Here is a 25,164-nt window from a genome sequence, read left to right as displayed (position 1 = left end):
GAGCACACTGAGTAACAAACACATCTGAATGCAGTATCAGATGATGCAATAATAAAGACCACTCAAGTATTACACAAAGCATTTGTGAAGATTTTAATTGGGACATTCACAGGAGAAATCAGATGAGGAAAACATGGATCATTAACACCTCAGTAATTAATACCATGTTTTGCAAAGACCAAAGTTTCAGGAGAGATAAGAGAAACATTGGGGACATACATCACTGAGACCAAGACCCATAACACTACCAACCAAACACAAACCAAGAGCTGACACGAGGCATGAATACTCTTCACCATTACCCTGCACGTGGATATGGCCTCCAAACACAGACTTTTAAACTGAATTGATTTCAGCACCAGTGAAAGACAATGGCTTTTCTCCCCACTTCTACAGTAATGTCAAATAAATATAAAAGATTTTAACAGTCTACATTTTTTCTACAGTGCTCCCTGAATTGTGCTTAACTTCACCAGACCAGCAGGTGGACGTTGATCAGGGCCTTCTCCCCATCCCCCCCCCCCTCCACAGACACATTTTGGAGAAAAGAGACTATTTGAATCTGTTCTGACAAAAAGGGATAAAAGGAATTCTTAGAAGATGCTTAGACAACAGAAAAGGACAGAATGCTACGTGTAACCTAAGCCTTCAAATCAGCTGAAAAGATCTATTCATGTCAGAGCTTTACTACTGCCCAAATTGGATGCAATTTCAAAATTCTACACCCATTTAATAAGCCTTGCTCCTGCATAGCTGTACTTTAATGAGTTATCTTCTGTGTGGAAATACAGGACTTTATTTTTGTGGGCTTGCTGTAATAAAGCTTTGTTGAAAGCACAGTGTCCTCAAAATGCACTCAGTTCTTAATGCAGATAACTTGGACAGGGGCGTCTGGCTCTTCCTAATGCCCCTCCTTTTGACACATGGCATGATCTGAGATTGAATTCTTATCTGGTCTACATTAAGTTAGCTGTATAATAAGGAAACACGTATGAATTTGCATTTTTCTGAAGCATGACAAGGTAGGCTTTTTTCCAGCATCTAACAAAAACTGAGTCAAATGGGTGAACGATGGAAATATCGTGACGGTTTTCAAGCTCCCAGATTTGTAATCCCAAGTAACACACATTTCAAAGCACTGCTTAGTACAGTTTAAGAATCTATAAGATTTTTTTATAAAACTCTATCTAGTTAAAAATAAATACCTGTTGCTTGGTGTTCAGACAAAATGCTGGGCTTAAACACCATTCATTCCTTTCCCAGAGTTTGATGCACACGTGTACATTTACTGTAGGAACAACACGTACTTTACCAGGAAACAGCTATCTTCAAGTAAGAAAAAAGTATTTCACTTCTGCATAAAATACAAGGTTATGATTTCACACGTTATTCTTTTTATATTAAAATTCTCATATGTGCAACTTCTGTTACAGAACAGCTCTAAGACATCCTCTTGTATGTATCAGCATAAATATCATCACGCACTTCAACAGCCGTGTGCCAAGTCAGCTTTTGTTTCAAAGCCATTCTGTGCTAAAAGGAAGAGTTGTCAACCTTCAGAGTACTCAGATCCACAGAAAAGATTTTCACCATTGCTTTTATTATTGTCAGGCAGCGAATTATCCTAATGTCCTTCAGTGAACAAACCCAACTGCTATGTTGCTGGTTCTACCTTGTCAATGTCTTCCTTCTTGGTACCCTCCTCTCGGTTTCTGCCCTGCTGCATGGTGAACACTGATGGGCCCAGCCTCAGGATCTTCCCACTGCCCAAGCACTCATCACCCTTGTAGAACACAGCAAACTAGGAGATGAACACAGGCAGAGCCTTTTTTAACAGTCGCAAACTACACAGCAAGCAATGCAGGCTGCACAAGAGCTGCCGGACAGTGAGTGCGTTCATCTGTAGACTCCTCTCAGCTCAGCTCACTTTGCTTACACTCACCCTTCTGTTACAAACCTCTTGCTTCTCAATGTACCCCAGAGGCCCTGGTTTTGGGGCAGGAGAGGGTATGCATAAAACATCTGGGAGCCTCTAGTTTATAATGCATTGTGGTGTACCCTTATATTAACACTCATCCTGATGAATCTCAGAATTTTTCATCTATATCACTCTTGGAGCGGGTCCAGAGGAGGGCCACTAAGATGATCAGAGGGCTGGAGCACCTCTTCTGTGAGGAAAGGTTGAGGGAACTGAGCTTGTTTAGCTTAGAGAAGAGAAGGCTCTGGAGAGACCTCATTGTGGCCTTCCAGTACTTGAAAGGAGCATATAAACAGGAAGGGCAATGGCTGTTTACAAAGTGGACAGTGATAGGACAAGGGGGAATGGTTTCAAACTGAGACAGGGGAGGTTTAGGTTAGATATTAGGAGGAATTTTTTCACCCAGTGGGTGGTGAAGCACTGGAACAGGTTGCCCAAGGAGGCTGTGGATGCCCCATCCCTGAAGGCATTCAAGGCCAGGCTGGATGTGGCTCTGGGCAGCCTGGTCTGGTGGTTGGCGACCCTGCACATAGCAGGGTGGTTGAAACTCGATGATCATTGTGGTCCTTTTCAACCCAGGCTATTCTATGATTCTATGATTCAATGATATTAGTGGTTTTGAGAGGTATCACTGCCCACTACCCCTTCTCATTACTGTTCTGGGACAATGAAACTTGCTGAATTCAGATCCTCGCTAAATGAATCTGAACATTAAAACCACATTATGCAGCCAATTGCCAAACCAATGACTTTCAAAATCTGTTTCTTGAGGACAGGAATAGATACCTTTTCCACATATATAAGTGATTACCAGAGACTGTTCAATATGTTTCTGAAACTTGTAAGTCAGCCTCTCATGGTACATGGATAACAACAGACCTAAAACTGCAAAAAAACTCTTCATAGAATAGAGGACGAATAGCCAAAATGGAGCTAACTGCTCTCACATGGTATTTTCACGTGAAAATTATTTTGCTCCAGCTATTAACAGCACTGCTATGTTTTACCAGTTACTCTGTTTTACCTTAAAACCCCCAAAGTGAAAGAAAATCACTTCCAACAACTTACCTGTCCAGGAGTGAGAGCTCTTGCTGGCTTCACTAGTGTCACCCACACGCTCCCATCTTGGTTTAGAGTCAGCACACATGGCACTGAGGGAGAAAACCCAAACACCTGCTGCTTAGTTCTTAGGTTCCCACAAAAACAAAAGCAACCTCCATCACTAAGTTAAACAGATCTAAGTCAACACACTGCTACTGCAAAGAAGTGTTTTAAAAGGATCCAAAATATTTCAGCTATTTCTGCAAAACGACACTGATCACACTGCCATCATTTCACCAACAGAACAAAATAAAAGAGAGGAAACAAACTAAAGTTTGATTACCCAGTGCCATCTGGTGCCGAAACCTGAAATGACACTCCATCATTTTATCTCTTACGAGCTCTGCAGGTGGTTCCTCTGCTATCCAATGCACTCGATTTGTCCTCAACAAGTCTCTGAACAAAGCAGGGTGATCCGTTGATGGTGCCTTGAAATACAACATTTGTTTCATGGTGAGGTTATTTTTACCAAAGAGCCTACGACTGTTGAGATACAAAGCACGAAATACAGAAGAACCATCAAGCCATAACAAAATAAAGGCAAAATAAGTAAGAAAACAGGCACTATTAGCACTTAATCAGCTTCCAGGTGGAAAGACTTAATATGCTAAAGCAAACATTATACACCTCAGGGCTGTCTCACTTCTTGGATATTGCCTCCATCCACATTTCTGCCTTCTTTGGGCTCAGTTTGGATGTCTACTGTGCTCCTTACACCACTTCAGGAAGATGCTACCTCCCTGCCCTTCAACTCCTCATTAAAAAACAATCCCTATTTGGGGCCCATTATGGCAAACAAAACCAGGAGAACAAAAGTTACAAACTATTTTTGAATATACTCACATTACACGATTGATTTAATACATCACCTTCCTACCTGTGCTAGCTTATTTTATGGCACTATCTCCTGTTACTACACTGCATTGTAGATATGTAGATTTCCAGCTACATAGATTTGTGTTACTCTTCCATTAATTCTAGAAGCAGCAAGTGTATTTATAGTGTCATAATGTAAGGAAGAAAATCATTCATTTGTAAAAAAAAATAATAATAATCCTCCAGACAATTTATATTTATAATCTAGGCTGTGCCATGATTCAAATAGTCAGTATCTCATTTCCAGAGATGGACTACCCTCAGAACTGGGAGATTACATTCATTTTTCCCCAGGCACATAAACAAGTAGCAACACACCATTATCATCTCATCGGTATCAGAGTAAGAGTAACAGCTTTCAGAACAGCAAGAACACTAACAAAGCAGGAAAGCTGCAAAACTGCATCCATCTCCTACGATAGTCATTAGGACATCAACAATTCACAGCATTATATTCTGCCTCAGCTTTCAAGATGACGAAGTTGTATTCATGGCTGCTACTTCCTTTACTAGGAAAAGAAAGTAGCAAAACATAGCAAACCAAGATAATACACATTCTGTGTACTGTGCCATAACAATACAACAAACTCGTATGTGTTAGGGGAAAAAAGAGAGCTCAGCAGACTGGCCGATCCACTGAAATGGATTCATTTCAGTGTTTGCCATTTGTCTGGAAAAATCTCACTGCCAAAATCTGAAACAATCCTCTGCTCACCAAAAGCCAGTTTGGACGAGATGCCCCAAAGCTGTGCGTGCTGTGCTAGCTGCTGCTCGCCTCCCCCAGTAGGAAAGCCAAGAATTCTGCCCAAGTGAGGACCGCATTCCGCACAGCAGAAGTCACGGAATGCTTGTGTTAGTCATTCGCAACAGTGTTAATTAACTCACCACAAAGATATCTCCAGTGCTGACATCTTTATCTACAACGAACCACGCACCCTGCAGGCCTGCCAGTCTTGCCCTCTGGCCTATTGTGTACAGAAACCAACCTAAAGAAGTATGAAAATGTAATGCTGTTAGCATCCTTTAATATTTACTTTAAAAACAACAACAAAGCCCAACGTACATCACAAGTGCTTCCCCAAAGCTTTATCATTAAACAAGGAATAACAACCCAAATCAACTCAGATAGGCGTGCCAATTACAAATTAAGCCAGCAGCTACTTGAATGTTTGCACCCGTACCTGAAGCACGTGATTTCAAACGTAGCTGTTTCTATTGTGGTATTCTGAAAGGTTGACGATGACAAATAGTTTTCTACTTCTGTTACACTTAGTGGTTTTGCCATCACTCAGCCTCACCGGCTCCCCCTGCTATTTTCTGTCCCAGAAGAGCATCCTACTTCCATATGCAGCCTGGGATAGGAGCTCAGTTCTGGCAGCCAGAACCACAAAGTGAGCAAAGTACACCAAAGCAGCTGCACAGCAGGACTGTGCTGTCCCTGCTCAATGCAGGGAGTTGGACTACATTGCCTTCAGAGGTCCCTTTCAACTCTTAAGGGTTCTGTGATTCTATGACATCACCAAATGCGGACAATACACCACTGAGATGCAGATTTCTTCTACAAAATTTAGATACTGAAGAATTTGGAACTGAAGCACTCTCATTTTAAAAGAATTACACAAAAAATTGCTTCTTGCTATTAAATTAACAGTCACTGAGTACCAACAGAGTAATTCTAATAGAATTATCATTCACTTTCTTGCAACACAGAACTACATCAAATAATCAGTTGCAGTTCAAGGCTCTGCTCTGTGCAATGCAAGTTTTTCAGGAGTTATTGGAGTATTCCAATTGGAAAAAATCTGCAGACTGGTTTGGAATTCCCCAAGATTTGTCCCTCTAACCATAAGCAATATTGCTACATTTATCTAAAAGCAGTTATGAGGGCGTCAGCCGATTACCTTTGTGTGTTCCCATCACCTTCTTATCTTCAATGGAAACAAAGTTACCTGGCTGAGGTTCTAAATACTGCCAAAGAGGAAGAGATTTAAGTCACAAGAAGGCTCCAAAAAGACCTCAGAAGCTCTGCTGCTACATTCTCCTAGAGTCAGAAAATGGCTTTTCAACATGTCATCTCTACCAGCGCAGCTCACTGCCTCTTTGCTGATGCTGCCTGAGGGAGAAAAGCAGGAGGGCCAGTCCCTAGCAGCAGTGACCACTTGTGCTTCACTCCCCCCGTGCTCATTTAGGTCAGGGAATAGCAGGGTTCAGCCATTTGCCCCCCTTCAAATCACAGCCACCCATCAGAGCCTGCCTGTGACTTGATGCTACAGACTGTGCACAGGTGGAGGAGCAAGCTGCTTGGTACAGGCAGTTGGCATCAGCTTCTCAGGAACTCAGAGGGAGGTGAGCCATCACTCCTGAGCAGCAGCCAGGAGCCATCCAAGATGCAGCCATAGACAGAAGCAGAACACAAGATGGAGATGACCACAGAACTAACACTACTCACCTCCAGAAGGAATTTTTCAAAGTTTCTTTCACCAATAAAGCAGACTCCCATGCTCTGAAAAGGAAATGTGGTACTGAATCCATATAAAAGCAGAGAAAGACATTGAAGAAAATGTCTATTACTTATCTGTGCCAGATGGATTGTTTTCCTTAGGCACTGAAAACTATCAGGGAATCCCATGAAATGAACAAATACACAACATCTTCTCCAACATATGTAAACTGCCCCTACACAGCATCAGTGAGAGCCATGAGCACAGAAGAGAATAAATACTGAACATATGCTCAGTAAAGACATGCATTAGCAATGGTCATCACACTGTCTGTAGATTACAATCAGAAGTCTCTTTCAAATTAACATACAGAACTGCCACATTACATAGACAAAGACTTGTAATGAAGAAAAGCTTCCACAAACAGCGAGGCCTTCCTTTTCCTTGCAGTTACTTCCTATGTTCTTCAGATAAAACATTTATGGTGGATGAATACATTTAAAGCAAGCAAGGCTGTATCAGCATACAATTGCTGGCTGCATTGTGCTTTCTAGGATTAAATCATGACGTGTTAAGTTCTCAGCCAGGGATGCAGAACTTCTCTTGGAAAAACTAACTGTAGAAAAACAGCATGGCCCAGTCTGTGAAAACATATCCAAACCCACTGACAGTGATGAAACCTTTGAAAGCTATGGAGAGTAAAGACCAAGGCTTCTCTTCTGCTGTAACAAAGACTGCTTTCCTTAGAGCCTCCTATTACATTCATGCTCATCTTGGCTCTTCTGAGACACAATGGCACATAAATAATCTGCAAACTAAAACAGAGAACTAACCAGGAGCATGTAAAGTGCCTGAAAGCAGGCAGGCAATGATGAAACCAGCTCCCAACCTATTCTATCATTGTTCATGGAAACAGCTGATTTGTCAGAGATTAAGGTTCAAAAAGATCAGAAAGTCCATTTTAGAGAGAGATACAAATCAAAAGAGTTTAAGTGTTACCATGCCTCTTTTTTCTTTAGCACGTGATGAAGGCCATGTTCTGACGCTATCTTCCTTACGAAGCTTTTTGTTAAATCCCCTAAAGGAAAAATGGTTTTCCTCAAAGCATCCTGCGAGATCTGACTCAGAAAGAAGGTCTGGTCTTTGAACAGGTCGGCTCCTTGAAGGAGTTTTACAGCTGCGAAGTACAGAACACAAAACGATCAACATAACTGCTGCCTTTAATGGTTGAACTTCCTTCAGCGCTTTGTTCAGCCACCAACGTTTCAGTTCTACTATTTCCAAACACGAGTGAAAGACAGCATTTGGGCAAGGTGTACAAAATGTAACTGAGAATGTTTATGTTCTCACCACTGGAAAGATACAGAAACATTCTGATTTTGTAGAAATTCGTACATTGCCCCATCTATATTCCACTGGAAGTTTCACTGCCAAGAATGCTAACGGTATGAAAGATGAAGACAACGTTCACATTTCATTTGAAAGACAGACCGAATATTCAAACATTCTAAAGCACACTGTTAATTAAAAACATATTTTCCACTGAAGTTACATTGCCGTACATCAGCGACTTGGACAATCAGCACAGCCATTCCCACTGGATGATCTCAGGAGAGATGTGAAAGCCAAGGAAGCTTTAATATGCCAGCATTACTGTGTTTCAAATAGTAAGAGTGGCAGTTTGCAGGTTTCTTTCCCTTTGGGTATACTGCATTTCTCATTATAAACCAGAGTTTCATCTGAGCTACTTTACTGCACTATGGCCCACAGCAGAGCTATTGGCCCAGTATCATCCAACCTGCAATAGTGCCAAGCAGAGCCAGACCCAAAGCAGCAGTAACCAAGCTAGCTCATGTACTCACATAACAGAACCACTGTGGTGCAGGTAGCAACTTCTGATTACATATGGCCGTGGGCAGGCTGTAAGAGTGAAGAGCAAAGCCTGCTGCTGCTCTATTCCCTTGGCTGATCTCTGAATCACAGACTTAGAAATGCCTGCATATGCTGCGCTCACACCTCCCAATTGCAGTGCAGGCAGAACCTTACTCTGCCTGGGAACATCAGCCTTCCATAGGGGAGTGGAGAAGTGAAGTGCAACCGTGGAATTACTGAATGAAAAAGTGTTGTGTTTTTTTCCCAGTAAAATAATATATGGTCCATATAAAGCTATATGAAACGATGTTATTAATTCTAATGTTTCAAAGCTCTTAAATCTAAAACAGAACAAACGTATCGAGTGATTTTTACAGGAGGCACTGAAATACTCAACAACAATTTCTTGAAATACTTCTCCAGCACACAGAAGACAGCCCCATCTCCTTAAGTACAGCTCTTCCAGAATGTTGATTACTCCTGAAATAATTATTTTTACCCCTCTGCACCTGGATCAGCAAATGTACTACTTGACTGTCAGTGTAATTCTCTGTAATGCAAATCTCCTGTCTGCCCAATCCACATTCTGCAGAGGCTGGGGTTTAAAGAGTAATCACTGCAACATAAAATACAGTGTGAATTTCTTTCATACCTGGGATGCAATACAATACTACTTACTGTTTCTAACTTCGAAACGGTTTCTGAAAAGCTCTCGGGGTCTTTTTGTATGTTTCTGTTGGAAAACCTCCTCATCCTCCAGCGAAGTTCTAGCATAATGCCCAGTAGCAATTGCATCTGCTCCTATTCAGGTATTAAAAAAACAACAACACAAAGACACATACTTGAAACTCATCATTTAAAACAGGCTTATAAACATCTGTGAAAACAAAGCAGAAAGTAATCAAGAAAACCTATGGAGAAGTCTCATACTGACAGTAATCATACTCCTGCTGTTTAAATAACAGGCTCTTTGGTGGCATGCTGAAAGCCATGTTTTTGTACTTCAGGGACCATCCTAAGAATATAAGACATAATGCTGAGGTCAATACGTGTCCCTGAATTTAATCTGCCCTTCCCTGTTTATCAGTAAATTCAAAACCAAACACTTCACAAACATTGAAATGCTGCCGCAGAGATGTGTGATTTCTGTACACAAATGAATTCCCATTTTTCCCCTCCGTTCCAAGACTTTGTACCACTTAAGCATCTCCCCAGCATACACTGAGAACTGACACACTCAGAAGTGCCTTACCGAGGTTATCCATAGCATAATGGAGAAAGTGGTTGAATTTGATATGTTTGTTACACACTATGTCGGGGTTAGGAGTCCTTCCCAGTTCATACTCCTTTAAGAGGTCACTGTAAAATAAAGATTCACATGCACATTAATACTAATAACACAGAATAACACTCTTCAAGTCTGGAAGATCAGCTGTGAAAACCTGAGACCCACTCATGCTAAGCATTTCATGTCAGACTTAAAACATCTATTAAATTTAAAGATGTAAAAAACAGTGCTTGGAAGCAGACTTGAAGGCACAGTCAAACAATCACTCACAGCCTTGGCTTATCAAACTGCCATTCCTTCAGAGGAGACACCAGGGGACCATGGGAAAAAACAAAGCCTGAGATAGTTCTTGCTATAGAAGTTTGGTTTTGATGAATAATCCTTTAAAAAGAGACCTCAGGGAATAAACTCAAGCTCATCGATGACAGTAAGGAAAAAGGCTTCTGCAACAAACCAAATCACTCACAGCAAATCGTTTGGAAATGCTGCACTGACAAACGATGAGAAGCAGATGTCAGCCTCCTATGGTCTTTGGTTCATCGATTCACCATCACTCACAGTCACCTCCCAGCCCAGAAGAGCTGTGATGCCATTATTCATTCTCTCACACCAGGACCATATCCTTCACTGACTGCACAACAACTTTGTGCTCAACATAATGCCACTGTAGTGAGATGCAGAAGAAGCACGACTGGGCTATTCCTTGGTGTCTTCCAAGGCTGAGTAACAACAGCACTACTTAAACGGGGATGAAGATCTGGGGAGCAATCTTTTCATTCTTAAGTTGACTATGGGTGATATTCCATCGTTATACTGATACTACCCATTTCCTTCTGCCTCCCAAGAAAAGCTCTCAGCTTTTTCCATGCATAACTTCCCTTACAGTGGGACATATAGGAAGAGAAAATCTGAACATCCTCTTTAGAGATTAGTTCCTAACTGCTTAGAAACAAGGCTATTTCATGAATGCTTTGTGGTAAATCAAATATCCAACCTGGACTTCCCCTGGCACAACTTCAGGCCATTCCCTCTCATCCAATTGCCCGTTACGTGGGAGCAGAGGCCGACTCCCACCTCACTACAACCTCCGTTCAGCTGTAGAGAGCAATAAGGCCTCCCCTGAGCCTCCTCTTCTCCAGACTGACCCATCCCGGCTCCCTCAGCCGCTCCCCATCACACCTGTGCTCCACACCCCTCACAGCTCCGCTGCCCTTCTCAGGACACACTCCATGGCCTCCACGTCTTCCTTGTAGTGAGGGGCCCACAGCTGAACACAGCACTCGAGGTGCGGCCTCACCAGCACAGAGTGCAGGGGAAGGAAGGAATGTGACAGCGTGATATGGTATCACAGTACGATCCGTATGATACACAGGCACATATCATACAGTGCTCTGCACAAACTACACAAAGAAGCAAAGAGAAGCCATGTCCCATTAAATACTTCTTCTCAGGCTGCAGTAAGTGGGGGGAGGAGGGGGACCAGCGTGTGGGAAACAGAAATGAACTGCAACAGAGGAACTGCAACACATTCACACTGCTTGGAAAGAAGCCTGGCAACTTCAAAACACGGAGAGCATTAAAACCAACACTCAATTTGGGATGCTAAATATGAAAGAAGAAATCCCGCCTGTATTTAAGCGGTGTCAGTATTTTCTTTCAGCACCGGTGACGCTGCAATGACCGCCCTTTCCCGCAGCCCTCGGCCCACAGTGCCCGCAGCACGGCGGTGCTACGCGAGCAGTGCGGTGGGCAGCTCCCACCTGAACACCTCGTTCCAGTACTCCTTCACGTAGGACACCTGGTGGAAGGGGATGTCCAGCTTCTGGCACACGCGGTACGCGTCCTCGCAGTCCCTGTCCACGGAGCAGGCGCCCTGCTCGTCCAGCGGGTCCCAGTTCTTCATGAAGACGCCCGTCACTTGGTACCCTGCCGAAGGAAGGCGAGGGTCGGCGTGCGCAAGGAGCTTCCAGCAGAGCGGCGCTGTAGTGATTTCCGTGCGCACGTTACCCGCGCTCACCCAGGGCCCGCCCCGCCCCGCCCGCACCTCGGCGCCGCAGCAGCAGCGCGGCCACAGCGCTGTCCACGCCGCCCGACACGGCGCAGGCCACGCGCCGCCCCGCCGCCAGCATCGCCCCTCAGAGGCCCGGTCCGGCCCGCCGCCCGCCCCTTCCGCCAGCGGAGGCCTCACGGCCGCACAGGAAGGGGCAGGGCCTGTCTATAACCGCTTTTTAAAGGAACACCAACCGCTAAAACGTATTTTTCTCGGTAAACTTTAATGAGTGAATACGTTAAGCGAGCACGCGCGTAGGAGAAACATGCGGTCCCCGCGACATGCTTCTTGTTATAATAATTGTGGGCTAACATTGTGTGCATTTTAATTCCCATTTACACCCCTCTAAAGTCTTCATGTCATGGGAAACGCAGACAGGAAAGTATCTTTCCACTCTGAAAGGGAGAAAGTTCAAATTAAAGCTCCATATGTCAAGGCCAAACCATCCAGCAATAACATGCTGTCTTTGCATCTTGCAGAGAGGAATCATTCCACTGCTGTACATAGTGCACTCCATCAGCATTCACAGTTAAGAGTTCCCTGACTTCAAACAGTTTGTGTTAAAGCTTTACCTGCATTTACCAGCCTTATCTGCATGATTGACATCTGCCAGTGAAACACTGACTCGTGTGCCTGAAGCCAGTAGCAAAAGGATCATATTTTGTACAACGATTCGTTAAACAACCCATTTATTTTAAATTATATCTTCATTGCACACACAGGATGGGGAGGAAAAGGGCAGTTGTTAGAAACTAAAAAACAAAAAGGCTTCCAATACAGAGATTATTCCTTTCTGGCTAAGACCAACAAGGTTTAAATACGTTGTCGTGTTTTATCTGTGAGAAGAACCCCATAATTTGACTGGATCAGGACCGTGAGAAACACAGCAGCAACAGAATTCATCATGTATTCTATATCCATCTTCATACAGCTGTGTGAGGGAAGAGGAGGATCTGAACACTTGCAGAGTTCTTCCCAGTCAAGTTCAGAACTTCAGCAGAGGGGAATCCAAGTTTTCTTTGTTGATATCAGGACTCAGAGTGATAAGAGGGGAGCTCAAATCAATTAACTGCAAGAAAAAAATGATTACGTTTAGCTGTTGTACGTAATTAGTAGTGATAATCTGTTAATGTAGTTTTCTTGATTGCTTTTAAATCTAGGATTCCTGTTACTATCCAAAGGGCAGATATAAGCACCACACAAGTGTTAGGTTCAGAGTTTTAAAGATCCAGCTTACTCTTAGAGAAGCACAAGCTTCCAACAAGGTGGGTGTTCCCCATGTTCACCTTAGAAGCCTTAAGGGCTTCTTTTAGGTTTCACTACTATGCATATTCAAGTGACAGTATAATCCAGGCACGGCAAAGCATTTCTCAACTGCTCTGAACATGCCCCTGAAGTCAGATTTCTGTGATCCCCTTCTGTGTTATTTTGAAGGGTCTGATATGAAATTGACCCCAAGTATGATGTCAAAAGCTACATTCTCATAGTTACCACCACTCATCTGAAAGCATCTGGAGGGGTCCACCTTCAAGCTGCTAGTGTACAAAAAGAAAAACACTTGCTCAGAAATGCTTGTCAGATTTAGACTGGGTTCCAACATACATTTTTCAGCTAAGGAAGGGTTTAGGAGAAGGGTTAAACAAGAGTCAGCGTGCCTGCTCTGCAGAAGACAGCATTCACTTCCTGCTCCAGGAAGAGTTTAAGGCCTGAAGCCATTTTTAAGGAATAAAGTTCTCGTTCTCCAACCTCCTCCTGCTCACCCAGCTCCAGTTAGTGCACATGGATGTTAAACGTTGTGCACTCATTAACAGCACATTGCTATGTAGTACTGTGAACATACCAATCTGCTACTACAGTTCTTACACTACCATGGAGCTGTCTGCAGACAGCCATATCAGCCACCTCACATTTCTCTGCCAGTATATATGCATCACTCCCTTCCCATCCCACCCCCAATACTTAAATATAACTTACCTTTATCTGTTCTGAGAACACAGGCTTCAGAGGAATAACCTTATTCACTTCAGGAGTATTGGAAAGGTCAATCAGAGGTCTGCTTCCACATTCCACAGTTTGTGGGAGAGAGTTATCTGCTCCAATATCTACCAGTAATATCTTAACAAAAAAAAAAAGAGACTGCTGAAGGTTTTCCCCTCTACTCTCCATGTTTTCTTCATAATCATTTAAGCAATTAATTTTTATCTACCATACAGGCCAGGTTTTATTTACAGTTCAGGTATTCTTCTTGCAGGATTATCTGCCCACAGCATTAAAAGCTTTTGTTCTGCCAATGGTTCTTACCACAGATAGAGAAAATACAACAAGACAAAGCACAAGATCTCTCTGGAACGTAAAATAATTTCACTTGTAAGTCAGGTTTAAAAAAGAAGTCTTAAATATTGACAGTTAATCTACAACAATTGTGCAATGTTATTTAGCCAGTTTAAATAAGCAAATCTGTAGAGCTCCAGACCTCAAATACATTTTGTCCAGTTTAGCTACCTTATCCATGTATTAAGTAATTCTAGAACAGTATTTAATGTCTGCCAGTAGATCAGCTAATGTGGGACAAAACTGATGCAGTAACATTGAGTAATTCACCTACACAGTTCATTCTACACCTCCATTTCTGTAAATCTATAGCACTTGGACAGGTTAAGGTCTGAACCAGTAGTACCGAAAGCTTTCTCCTTAATGCCTGTTGCGTGCCACCTTTCAAAGAGAAGCCAATAGAACCACAGGCAAGAGGGGAAACATAGCATCCAGTGAATTAAGCATGTGAAAGTTAACTAACTTTTCTGCCACGTGAGATTTGGGGTTTAATCTTTAAGCATTGTGCATAGACTTGCACTGCTGCTAGGCAACTCAATTTCTCTAAAACAGGGCATTTTCTCCCCCCAAGAGGCCTCACGATTGTGATAGGAATTGCTCGATTGTGCTTTCCTAACTGAATCTACAAGAATTTTGCAGCACTTACCTAGAAGTGAAAGTTCAATATGAAATCTGCAAGTATACAACCATTCAGCTTTGATAGAGGAATGAACAGTGGGGACACAGAGCAGACGTCCATTGCTATAAAGAGGCACTAGAGGGTGCATGCATACAGCTAACCTATTTTAACTATGTGCGCTGAATTGCTTTTCCTACTCTCAGCTTGAATTCATTTATGTTCATGTAGGTAGTTCCGTAGAAATACGGATTCTCTTTTCTTACCTCCTTTGTTTGTCTCTCTTCAGTCAGCTGATTTTGTACTTCAGCCTCTTTTAATTTGTCTTCTACTGTTTCTATCACAGCTTTTTCTGGTGAGAAGTCGAGCATAAGAGGCAGCACAGGGGGAGGAGATGGGTCATCTTCTGAAGATGATGACCGTGTCTCTTTTACCTGCTTAGAACTAGGAAGAAGAACAAGGAGTACTTTAATCAGCAGCAACTATTTAAGACAGGTAAGACAAAGGCAGTCAAAGTGTTCCACAAAACCCAGTGCCCAAACTTCATTTTCTCCATATTTTCTTTATCCCAAGTTTGGACTTCATGTATTTCAGTTCCAAAAGCATGCTGACTTCCTGAAAAATATGAAATACTTAATGCTGTAATTTTTAGCCCACATATGCAATGAAATGAGGTAATGGCTCTAAAGATTTCATCCTATGAAATGCCTATGTTGACACATACATTCTGCCTAAGTTTCACACATGGTTTTTTTTGGTAAGGAATTGTAATCTAATCTGCATGATAAAGTTGTTTTAGAGACAGTGAATTGGTTTCACTCAGAAAAGACTATTTGGGGCATTTAGGATAAATAACATATCAGGAGATATTCACTGGCTATGCATAATTCATGCTTAAATTTTCATCTCCACCATCCCTGAAACAAGCCTGTATATGCACCTGTGAGATGACACTGGACTGTGGCATGAAGGCAGCAACATTATCCTTGCAGAAATTAGATGGGTAGTCAGCAGTAGCATAGAATTTTCCCTGTGTACAAGCCATTATTTCAAATGAAAGATAAATTACCTCAAAATACAATAGAGAAATCCTTGACTTTTTGACCAACGCTTCAAAGTAATTTTACAAAAGCATTGGCAACCACAAGGAGCAAAACTGAGCTTTATTTAACCAGCTGCTGCTCTTTAAAAAGGCAACAGCAAATTAACACCAGCTACAATTATCTTCAACCAGAGTATCAGATACAAGATTTAAGTTGCTCACTACCTCAACTAATTCAAATAACTTCCTAGGAGATTAGAGTTCTTTAATGTTAATATTGACTGATCTTAAGGCTGACTGTATTTTACTAACGGCAAGATATACATCTACATCAGGTCTACACTGTATCTAAATGTTCAAGTGTTCTACTCTAAAGGTAGAGAAAAGATCCTTGAAAACTGGAAGTCATTAAATTTCATTTAGAAGAAATTTAGTTACAACATTGATTTCATTTCTCCATTCCATTGGAGAGCAGGGGGTGTTCCTCCTTACCCAGCTGTGAGTGTCTTTCTGGTAGAAAAGCTGGAACTTCGGCGAACAGATTCAATGCGTGGAGAAAATACTGTTCTTGGTGTGGTTTTAGGAGTTGCTGCTGGAAATCCTGAGATACGACGGACAGGTGTAGGTAAGGCAGACCGTTTCAAGCTGGCAGGAGTCATGGAGACAGGCCTCTCACAAGGAATCTGAAATATCCCATCTTCTGAAGCTTTCAGGGGCGTGCTGACTGCCATGGCACTAAGAAAAGGCACGTGAACAAGCCAGAAGTTCTTAGAAAGTTTTATTGAAACAATTTTACCATACAATACAAATCAGTTAACCTTTGGTCGGTAACTGAAAGGTGATCATCAAGAAGTCAATAGCTATGGCAAAGCAAGGGTTTTACTTCAAAAGGAAATCTTATTAATAACTCTAAGCCCTACAAAGGTGATCCTCTTTCTGAGGTGTTCTGGATGTGGTTTCTCCCCCTACCCAGATCAGTTCAGAAATTATTAACACAGCCTGACCTGGAGGGTCTTAAGGGACTAGAGAAGCTTGCCTTTAAAGAAGTAACAACAGTCTTCAAAAGCTCTAACAAGTACCCATGTTACATTCAAAGAAGTACATTCCATTTGGTCCTACCTTCCAACTTTGCCACAAAATGTCAATCCAAGAGACGGTGTTGCTTTTGTTGCTGACTTGTTTGGCGTTATATCTAAAGAGAAATGCTTTGTTAGTTGTTATTCACATTCATATTTAATTTTCAGAACTACAGATACCTTTCAATCAGAACACTTGTTCCTACCAAGTAGTGGACAGAAGCGTGATGAAAGACAGCAAGCACTCAAAGAAACATTGGATTTTATAAGCCAAATCAGCAGAAGATTGGCTACACAGAGCATATGCTTACCTCCAGCTTTCACTGGAACCTGAGTTTGACCTGCAGGAACTGACAGAAGTCTAGCCCTGGGCTTCGGGCACAGACTTCCTTTAGTTGTACTTCCATCTTTATTTTGTTGACATTGCTTCTGCAGACTGGGGAGAGACCTCAGCTTCTGAATTCCACTGCCTTCAGGCTCAGATGGCACTGTTAGTACAGAAGCTGAAGATTTAGCCAAGCTTGCAGCACTGGATATTTTGGGAGTACTAGCTGATCTCACTTGCTTGCTGGATCTTTCAGTATTGGCAGCCTGCAGAGATGACACTCTGGTTGGTCTGGCCAGAGATAGTCTGTTTGTACTAGATGAAGGTTTAGAGCCACTCACACCAGCTTTTGAAGTTGCATTCCATTTCCCTGAAATAGAAAGCTAAGTGTCATTTCTGAATCACTGTTTATTGCTATGTTTGATCAAACAAAATAATTAACCTTGCACAGTGATCTACAGCATTTAAATTTATAAGCAAACAACTTAAGTTACTTAACTTACTCCCTGAACACTCAAGCAATGATATCTGCTTTAGAAATTCTCCTCACCAACTATCTGAATTATAAGTTAGTGTAGTTAAGAATATTCTTCAAGGAATGCCAAAACAGCTTGCAATCTACGTTACGTTTTCAGCATTTTTGCTCACCAGAGTTGGGATTGTACACTTAAATATTTTCTACTCCAGTGCTTAAGTTACACTGATTAATACCACAGGCTGAACTACACCATAAGAGCTTTTCTCAGTTGCCACTACGGTTTTTACTTGTAGTCAGTATATTACTTTCAATAATAGGATGAATCTTGACTTCTACTTCCTATCATGTAAAATTTATTAAGCCTTAACTTCTGACAAAAACCTTATTATCTGCCCAGAAACAAAGTACATGATAAGAATTTGCTGCGGCTTGGAATCTTGCTAGATCTACAAGACCTGTGGTGTTTAGAACTGCCAATGTTTTTAGGATACTTTTTTCTTGATCCTTGGAAGTTACTGTAAAGGTCAAATTGATATCCTTAATTGTATTCAGTTATACTGTAGTAAGATTAACTCCAGAGGTTTTTTTTCCCCCATCTGCTTGAAGAAAAGCCATCCTTTTATTATCTTAGAATTAAACTTACACTCCGAATTTGGAAGTAGGCGTCACACTTACTACTTTAGTTCTTTTTTTGTTTTGTGGGACTTTAATTCAAATCTGATAAGCATACAGCAATACAGCATTCATGCTTGGCTATAATAGAAAACAGCATACAACAAAAACAGACTTTGTGAGGTGATGCTTATTTTCTTGCTGTCAGATGCATCAGACGTGCAGGTATCAGGCTCACAGGAATCTAGTCAGTACAAGCAGTAGTCTAATATTTATCTTCAGTCCATAAGGATTTATTTGGCTAGCCTACAAGATTTTATTTTCCATTCAAATTATTCCATACTGCTTGTATGTACTAGACACCACTAAAACATTCAGACCATGGGACAAGAATTGCTTATCTACTTTAAAACTGATTTGTAGGACAAACCTTTACTAAGAGCACTTACCATTTTTTCCTATGGGAGAAATGGGTAAACTTGAGTTCAGATTTGAGCTCACACTGGAAACTGATGATGAAGATGAAGTATTTCTCCTTGCGAGACCACTGGCAACACCAGGAAGTTTCAGATGTGTTTTCTTTAAGCCAGGCTGAATCACAGAACATAGACAAAAGTAGTATTTAGTATGTTACTTTGATATGCTTCTGCTTGGCATTCCAGTCATGTGTGACTGTGTGAGAAATTCCTTCCTTGGGTTACAGGTTAAAAACAAGATCTCTTAGAAATAGTTCACTATATCTGGGTATCATACAGAACTGAAATAGGAGTTCTCTGAAGTAGGCTGTTACTTTTATTCCTGTCACAAACCTGAGCATAGACTTAAAACAATCTCCTTTATCTTCATGTTAGAATTATACAGGGTTCCTGAGGAAGTTATATCCTACATCAGAAACTTTTCAAAGGTGGACAGTGATAGGACAAGGGGGAATGGATTTAAACTGAGACAGGGGAAGTTTAGGTTAGATATTAGGAGGAAGTTTTCACACAGAGGGTGGTGATGCACTGGAACAGGTTGCCCAAGGAGGCTGTGGATGCCCCATCCCTGGAGGCATTCAAGGCCAGGCTGGATGTGGCTCTGGGCAGCCTGGTCTGGTGGTTGGTGACCCCACACATAGCAGGGGGTTGAAACTCAATGATCATTGTGGTCCTTTTCAACCCAAGGCCATTCTATGAAATTAAATAGATACCACAACAGTGTTGCTTTTCAGGACTGTGGGATTATGAAGTCATGTGAGGGTGGACAGGTAGCTTCAGGTAAACCTGTTATCACCTGCTTAGTTGTTAGTATGCTATTGTCACTTTCAGAAAGGCAAGCTAGGTGACAACCAATCCCCATTAGTGCAAACAAGCCAAACGAAACATCAGGTTCCACTGGCCTCTCAGTCTCCTGCTGCATACCTCACGCCCTCTTCCTACACCACCTGCACTATCTTCAGGGAAACTACAGCAGTACACTGAAAACAAGTACAAAGCAGTACTGCAGCAGTCTGTGCCTACAGCTCCAACACAGTCTATGTACATGCATGTTATGGCAGCCTTCTCCTGTGGTATTTGTTTCTTACCTGGAACTGCCACTCACATACTTGCAGCTAATACTTTAAAATGGCTATGCCTGTTACTCCAACATATTTTTAGCTTCTCTGCAATATATTCATCATGGTATTGACATAGAAAACATTAAAGACAGCAATTACAACACAGGGACTACTTTTTTCTCAAACATGCAAAAATAGAGCTTCAAATTAAGAAGCTATACTATTTTCTCTTCTTATAGGAAGATCACAAGGATTGTTGTCACATTAAGAATGCCCATCATTACCTTATTTGGTGCAGGAAGGACTTTTTTGTCCTGCACTGAAGAACTGCCACTGAATGAAGACTCAAAGACATCTGAAGCAGCACTTGATTTATCTGAAATTAGTTCTTCAGATGACTCCACGCTGGTCGAATCTCTTTTTGTAGAAATATTAGTCTGTCTTCCTGGCTTGGCCTGCAAATTTCAGTGCAACATTTTAAAAGCTATTTTTTTATATACTACTTTAAAGCTTTTGTTCATGCTGATTTCGTTAAGAAACTGAGCCAGTAGTCAATGAAGAAGCCTTTGAATCCAGTCATGCCCTAGGTCTCTAGGCCAATATAGTTTAAGTTGCCTTTCGAGTACATTTGCTAAGCATTAGAAAAGGCTTGAACACGTAAGAGAAATCAACTGAAGGACAGTTCTGCAACTGTAATCAGCATATTTCATATAATCATGTGCTGCAATAGTTGTTCTTCACAACTATGAGATCTCCATTTAATGCATACTCTTCTGATTTACTCTAAACTTGCAAAGGATGAGCCACTACAATAGCAGAGTACATCACCTGAAGTGCCTATTTAGACTGGTAGCGGAGTACAATTTGGCTGTAAAAGCATTAAGTCTGTCATTTTTCTTATAGCACCTGAAAAAAACATGAAATTGTCTGTTTTCTACCAGCGAGTGGTCACAAAGAGCCAATATCCCACTTTCAGTAAGATCTGGACTATATAATGGAGTCCAAAATTATAGGGTATAGAATAATAAAATCTCAAAGATGTTCTAGAGGCTGGATTTGTAAGCACAAAGGCCACTAACAAACAGCTGTTTCCTTGCTATTTTAATTTGCTATTTTCCTAGATTTCCTAGACTTCTATTTTCAGTTAATGTCATTGCCACATCCTAATCCTTACACTGCTAATCAGTGCTTTCCATGATTGGAGAGGAGGTACTGATAACTCAGAACTAGGAAGATCATCTTGCCATATCAAAATAGTTGTGCTTTTTCCCTTTAGCTCCTTTAACAAGAATTAAAAGCATACAAACTCCTTTTTGCACAGCAAGTCGTACACTAATTTTATCAGAAAAAAATCCACATCAAAACCAGTGTTTAAACAGCAGCCAGGAACGATGGCATTCCCAAAACAAGAGCAATGACAAGTTTGCCAGCAGTTACTCTGCATTGTCATAAGTAAACCAGTTGGCTGCTAAATCATCATATCTGCCCCACTTTTTTTTTAACACAGAGCTTTTCCTTCCTGAGCATTTCAAGAAGCAGAGAAGCTTCAAAACATTAAAACTCACTTACAAAACGAGTACACAGATTAAACATTTCTGTAACAAACATCTGCTTTAAGGAAAACACTGTTACACAGAGGACATACCTTTCCTACTGTCAACATACTGCTTTTCCCAAGAGTAGATGAAAGCTTTGGCATTAGCAGTTTGCCAGTTGCTTTCTTGGCTTTTTCCTTAGTTTTCTGTTCCTGTGTCAGAGGCGAACTGATGATTTCTGTAGGAGTTGCCTGAATTTTAACAGGGCTTCTGTCTGCAGGAATATGAAGAATGTGTGTCTTGTCACCTGGTAGAAGCTTATCTGATTCCTTCTGAAAAGAAGGCAGCAGCATACAGGCAGGGCTATCTCCCACACAGAACGTCTCCCTCTTAACAGCCCGAGGACTTTTCTCTATATGATGGCTTTTCAGTATTTTCATTTTTGACTTAATATCCTCCACAAATTGTTCAGAAGTCTCATCTCCATTTTCTTCTGACTGGCTTATTTTATTCTCTTCACCCTTATTCCCACTTTCTATCCGCAGCGCTAACAAATGAGCTTCCTTGAAGATTTCCACAAATTTATCTCCTGTAAGAGGGCTCCACGTGAGTTTCTCATCAGAAATGGGCACCCTCTTTTTTTCAGCACTTCTTTTTGCTTCGATATGGACAGCGATACATTTTTCTTTGTGTCCCAGAGATCCAATAAAGACTTCATCTTCACTTCCGCTATGAAGAAAAATAAGTCAGTCAGGAGCTTATCTGCTTTATCTGCATTCTAAAAGGTATATTTATTTACCTGTTTACATTAACATACCTTGCTGGAGAGAGCGAAAGGTCAAAATCAAACTTCTCATCAGCCAGAAGAGGAAAGTCTGAAACTATAACAACTTCATTAGGATTCTGTCACAGTAGACACTGGCAATTAAAATGACTACATCATATTTTCATAATTCAGTAAATCTGACACCAGACAGCACATTTAGTTGTCAGATTGGAGTAACTGATTTCTTTGACCTTAAGTACATCTTTATTATTTTAAAGGTGCAGCTGTATGATCAGAATGGTGACAGATGCCCAAATACCATGAAAGACCTAAACAGTAAATTCTAAACATCCTTAACAGAAACATGGAATCTGAGGTGGGAAAAGATCAAGATTATCAGCAGCCTCAAGGCAGAAGTGAGAATACATAGTCAAGAACTGGATGAGTAGGCAGTGGTCCTAGCAGTCAGTTCCTTTCTAGTCAAGGCCAATACAGGACATTAACAAAAGGTCATGAAAGGAACTAGTTCTCCTTTTAACCAATTCACGCAGTAAATATTAACTGAATCAGCAGCAGACAGATAAGGGAAAGAGATGCTCAGCTTAGATATGTAGGAGAGAGGCTGATGACCTCACATCACCACATGCATTAAAGCCAGAGCTCCACAACATCTTAAGGACACCCAAGCACGAGTCTGGTGACAGCATCCCCAAAGAGACGTGCACAAAACAGGATACACAGCAGATGGGAGAACGGTCCCCGCTGTCAGGGAGGGACACACCACACGGAGGACTTCCCAGCATCTTCTCCACCTACCATCCATGCAAGCACTGCGTTTCTCTTCCACCACACGCTCGGAGCGATGCAATGCCATTTCCCTTCCCTCGTCCATAGCCTCTGGAAACACAGTTAGCGATGCAGTACGCTTAAAATACAGTGTCTAGGTCACAGATTTTTTTGTCCCTACCGAGACAGTAAAGAGGGAAACGCTCCGCCTGAAGAGCCCTACGCGCAATGTTCAGCGTCAGCCACACAAACGCGCTGTGAAACGGACCTCACCATGCGCTCTTAAAACGAGGCGCTGAGCCCTAAGGCCTAACTCAGCTCCTCGCGGCAGATAAGCGGCACACTCCGCCCTGCCACCACACGCCCTGCCCTGAGCTCACGCGAGCACCCGGCAGGTTAATCCTCTGGCTCCGGTCAGGCGTGCTGCCCGCGGAGCTCCCGCCGCCCCAGCCCCAAGCGCCGCTCCTCAGCCGCGCGTAACGAAAGGCACCCAGAGGCCCCGGCGCCACTCACCGCTGCGGAGCCGCTGAGCGTGAAGCAGCCCCCCGTTGCCGGCTGCGCGTTTGAAATCGCGCCTCGCTCACGTGACGCGCGACGCGCGCTCTCATTGGCAGATTCGAACGATACTCCTTTTCCCCGGGGCATTGTGGGGCTTGTAGTCAGCCGGCGCTCCCCAACGGCCGCACGCGGCCCTGTGAGGGCGAGACGTCACGTCGGGCCCGCCGGCGTGGGACTCTTACTGGAGGAATTTAGACAGGTTAAATGTGCTGAGGTTGGCACGGACTTCTGTATCCACACAGCCCAACCATGGGTGCCCGGGGCCGCGGCCAGGCGGCTTCTGGAGGTCTCCAGTGAGGAGATCCGCAGCCTCTGCACAGCTGTGGCGGTGCTCAGCCATCCGCACAGCACAGAAGTGCTGCCTGGTGTTCAGGTGGTGCCTCTGTGTCCCAGTGTGTGCCCACAGCCTCCTGGCGTCTCTTAAGATATGTATGGGTTTACATTGTCTCAGAAATAAAAGTCAAGTGGTGTATTCTTCTCGAAGTGTTTAAATATGCCTGATTGAATCTCTGGATTGGAATTTAGCAGCTGAATAACAAGTAATCAGGACCTGAAGAAAAAAAAAGAGAAAAAAAAAAAGTTGCAGCCCTCTCTTTATGTGTCCACATATTGTGGTATCTCTCCTCCTTTTAAGCGGTATATATATGAAACTTGAGTGCATAGCAAGTGTCCTATTGACTGGCTTACAGGCACAGTGCATGACAGGGACTAATATGCTCTCCTCCATCCCTTCCTTCCTCATCCCTCAGCACAGGTACCTAAGGAGACTCCTGGTAGGCACTTGGCAATGAGGCGGAGAACTCTCAGGCTTTGTCGCTTGTAAAATGGGCCAATGTTCAATATTCAAGTGTTACTACCTTCCAGCTTCTGGCTTTTTCTCTCAGGATTTTATAACCATCCCCTTTGGTATTTTCCTCATGGGTTCCTGAATTACTGTTGTTGAAGTCACAATTCCAGTTCTGTGCTTCTGTCTTTCTTCTCTTGCATTGCATTAACTTAGAGAATGTCTCACTAAGAGCTCAACAACAATTATTCTTCAGTAAGCTTGAGTGAGTACCTTGAAGGACAGCTTTCCACAAAGAAAATCATGATACTGGATGAAAGAAAAAGGAAGGAAGGAAGGAAAGGGAAGGGAAGGGGAAGGGGAAGGAAAAGGAAAGGGAAAGAGAAGGGGAAGGAAAAGGAAAGGGAAAGGGAAGGGGAAGGAAAAGGAAAGGGAAAGGGAAGGGGAAAGGCGAAGGGCAAGGGAAGGGAAGGGAAGGGAAGGGAAGGGAAGGGAAGGGAAGGGAAGGGAAGGGAAGGGAAGGGAAGGGAAGGGAAGGGAAGGGAAGGGAAGGGAAGGGAAGGGAAGGGAAGGGGAAGGGGAAGGGGAAGGGGAAGGGGAAGGGGAAAGGGGAAAGGGAAGGGAAGGATGATGAGAACTGAAAACATACAGGAAGAATTCAGTGTGCAGCTTTTATTGTGGCATCTATTGCCCTGTAACTACTATTTAAGAATACAGGCATTCAGCTCCTCTGGCAGCAAACAGAAGTTGCAACTGTCTATGTCCTCAGAATCACATCTGAAAAAGCTCTAAGTCAGTGGATGCTCATTATTTTTACTGATGTTTGAATTTCTTTCTTGAAGTCATTACAGTATTTCTGTTAGTCTATATTTAGTGCATTATTAATAACAAAAAATATGATATCCTCAGTAATCCCACCTGCTACAGTAACACTTATTTCTCACATAGCTATTAGACATAAAGGGCAGACACACCTCTATGGAAGAGTACGTTGACATCCAGTCCTTGTAGTTGAAGCACATTCATTTAAAAGGAAATGGAGACTCAATTCAGTTTGCATTAAACTCTTACAGACTTGATGAGCTCAAAATAGCTCGTTACAAGCACTATTT

General features: G+C 42.4%; 2 protein-coding genes across 4 annotated transcripts; both read right to left on the bottom strand.

The window, feature by feature from the left end:
• Positions 1–69: 69 nt before the first annotated feature.
• TRMU (tRNA 5-methylaminomethyl-2-thiouridylate methyltransferase) lies at positions 70–11,714 on the bottom strand. Of its 2 annotated transcripts, none has more exons than NM_001031351.2 (11): positions 11,601–11,714; positions 11,317–11,482; positions 9,521–9,627; positions 8,947–9,069; positions 7,396–7,573; positions 6,405–6,477; positions 5,857–5,923; positions 4,841–4,941; positions 3,363–3,507; positions 3,047–3,129; positions 70–1,801 (listed from the first exon to the last, which is right to left on the bottom strand). In NM_001031351.2, the coding sequence occupies exons 1-11, from the start codon at positions 11,683–11,685 to the stop codon at positions 1,655–1,657; spliced, it is 1,275 nt and encodes a 424-aa protein (NP_001026522.1). In that variant the 5' UTR covers positions 11,686–11,714; the 3' UTR covers positions 70–1,654. The 2 variants fall into 2 exon arrangements, with proteins under 2 accessions (NP_001026522.1, XP_046798552.1); XM_046942596.1 differs by having other exon boundaries at positions 6,405–6,458; positions 7,401–7,573.
• Positions 11,715–12,278: 564 nt separating this feature from the next.
• On the bottom strand, positions 12,279–23,296 carry GTSE1 (G2 and S-phase expressed 1). Of its 2 annotated transcripts, XM_046942553.1 has the most exons (13): positions 23,224–23,296; positions 22,741–22,821; positions 21,976–22,039; positions 21,269–21,887; positions 19,908–20,078; positions 18,536–18,677; positions 16,983–17,366; positions 16,715–16,787; positions 16,088–16,330; positions 14,820–14,997; positions 13,581–13,721; positions 13,098–13,141; positions 12,279–12,675 (listed from the first exon to the last, which is right to left on the bottom strand). In XM_046942553.1, exons 2-13 carry the CDS (start codon positions 22,814–22,816, stop codon positions 12,672–12,674), a joined length of 2,139 nt encoding a protein of 712 aa, XP_046798509.1. In that variant the 5' UTR covers positions 22,817–22,821; positions 23,224–23,296; the 3' UTR covers positions 12,279–12,671. The 2 variants fall into 2 exon arrangements, with proteins under 2 accessions (XP_046798509.1, NP_001026503.2); NM_001031332.2 differs by lacking the exon at positions 13,098–13,141.
• Between the last annotated feature and the right edge of the window lie 1,868 nt (positions 23,297–25,164).

Source organism: Gallus gallus, chromosome 1, assembly GCF_016699485.2.
Source record: "Gallus gallus isolate bGalGal1 chromosome 1, bGalGal1.mat.broiler.GRCg7b, whole genome shotgun sequence".
Classification (NCBI taxonomy): domain Eukaryota; kingdom Metazoa; phylum Chordata; class Aves; order Galliformes; family Phasianidae; genus Gallus; species Gallus gallus.
The sequence above is the reverse complement of the archived record's forward strand: the minus strand, read 5'-3'. Positions and strand labels throughout refer to the sequence as shown.

What these genes read in the sequence shown, in the direction of transcription:
- GTSE1 (NM_001031332.2), bottom strand. Translation starts at nt 22,816, where the DNA reads ATGGACGAGGGAAGGGAAATGGCATTGCATCGCTCCGAGCGTGTGGTG. An exon ending in ACGCAGTGCTTGCATGGATG is followed by an intron (nt 22,040 to 22,740) that starts GTAGGTGGAGAA and finishes AAGTTGTTATAG; the next exon opens with TTTCAGACTTTCCTCTTCTG. An exon ending in AAGAGAGACAAACAAAGGAG is followed by an intron (nt 13,722 to 14,819) that starts GTAAGAAAAGAG and finishes TTTTTTGTTAAG; the next exon opens with ATATTACTGGTAGATATTGG.
- TRMU (NM_001031351.2), bottom strand. Translation starts at nt 11,685, where the DNA reads ATGCTGGCGGCGGGGCGGCGCGTGGCCTGCGCCGTGTCGGGCGGCGTG. An exon ending in TTATGCTATGGATAACCTCG is followed by an intron (nt 9,070 to 9,520) that starts GTAAGGCACTTC and finishes ATACCTGAATAG; the next exon opens with GAGCAGATGCAATTGCTACT. An exon ending in TCGGCACCAGATGGCACTGG is followed by an intron (nt 3,130 to 3,362) that starts GTAATCAAACTT and finishes TTTCTCCCTCAG; the next exon opens with TGCCATGTGTGCTGACTCTA.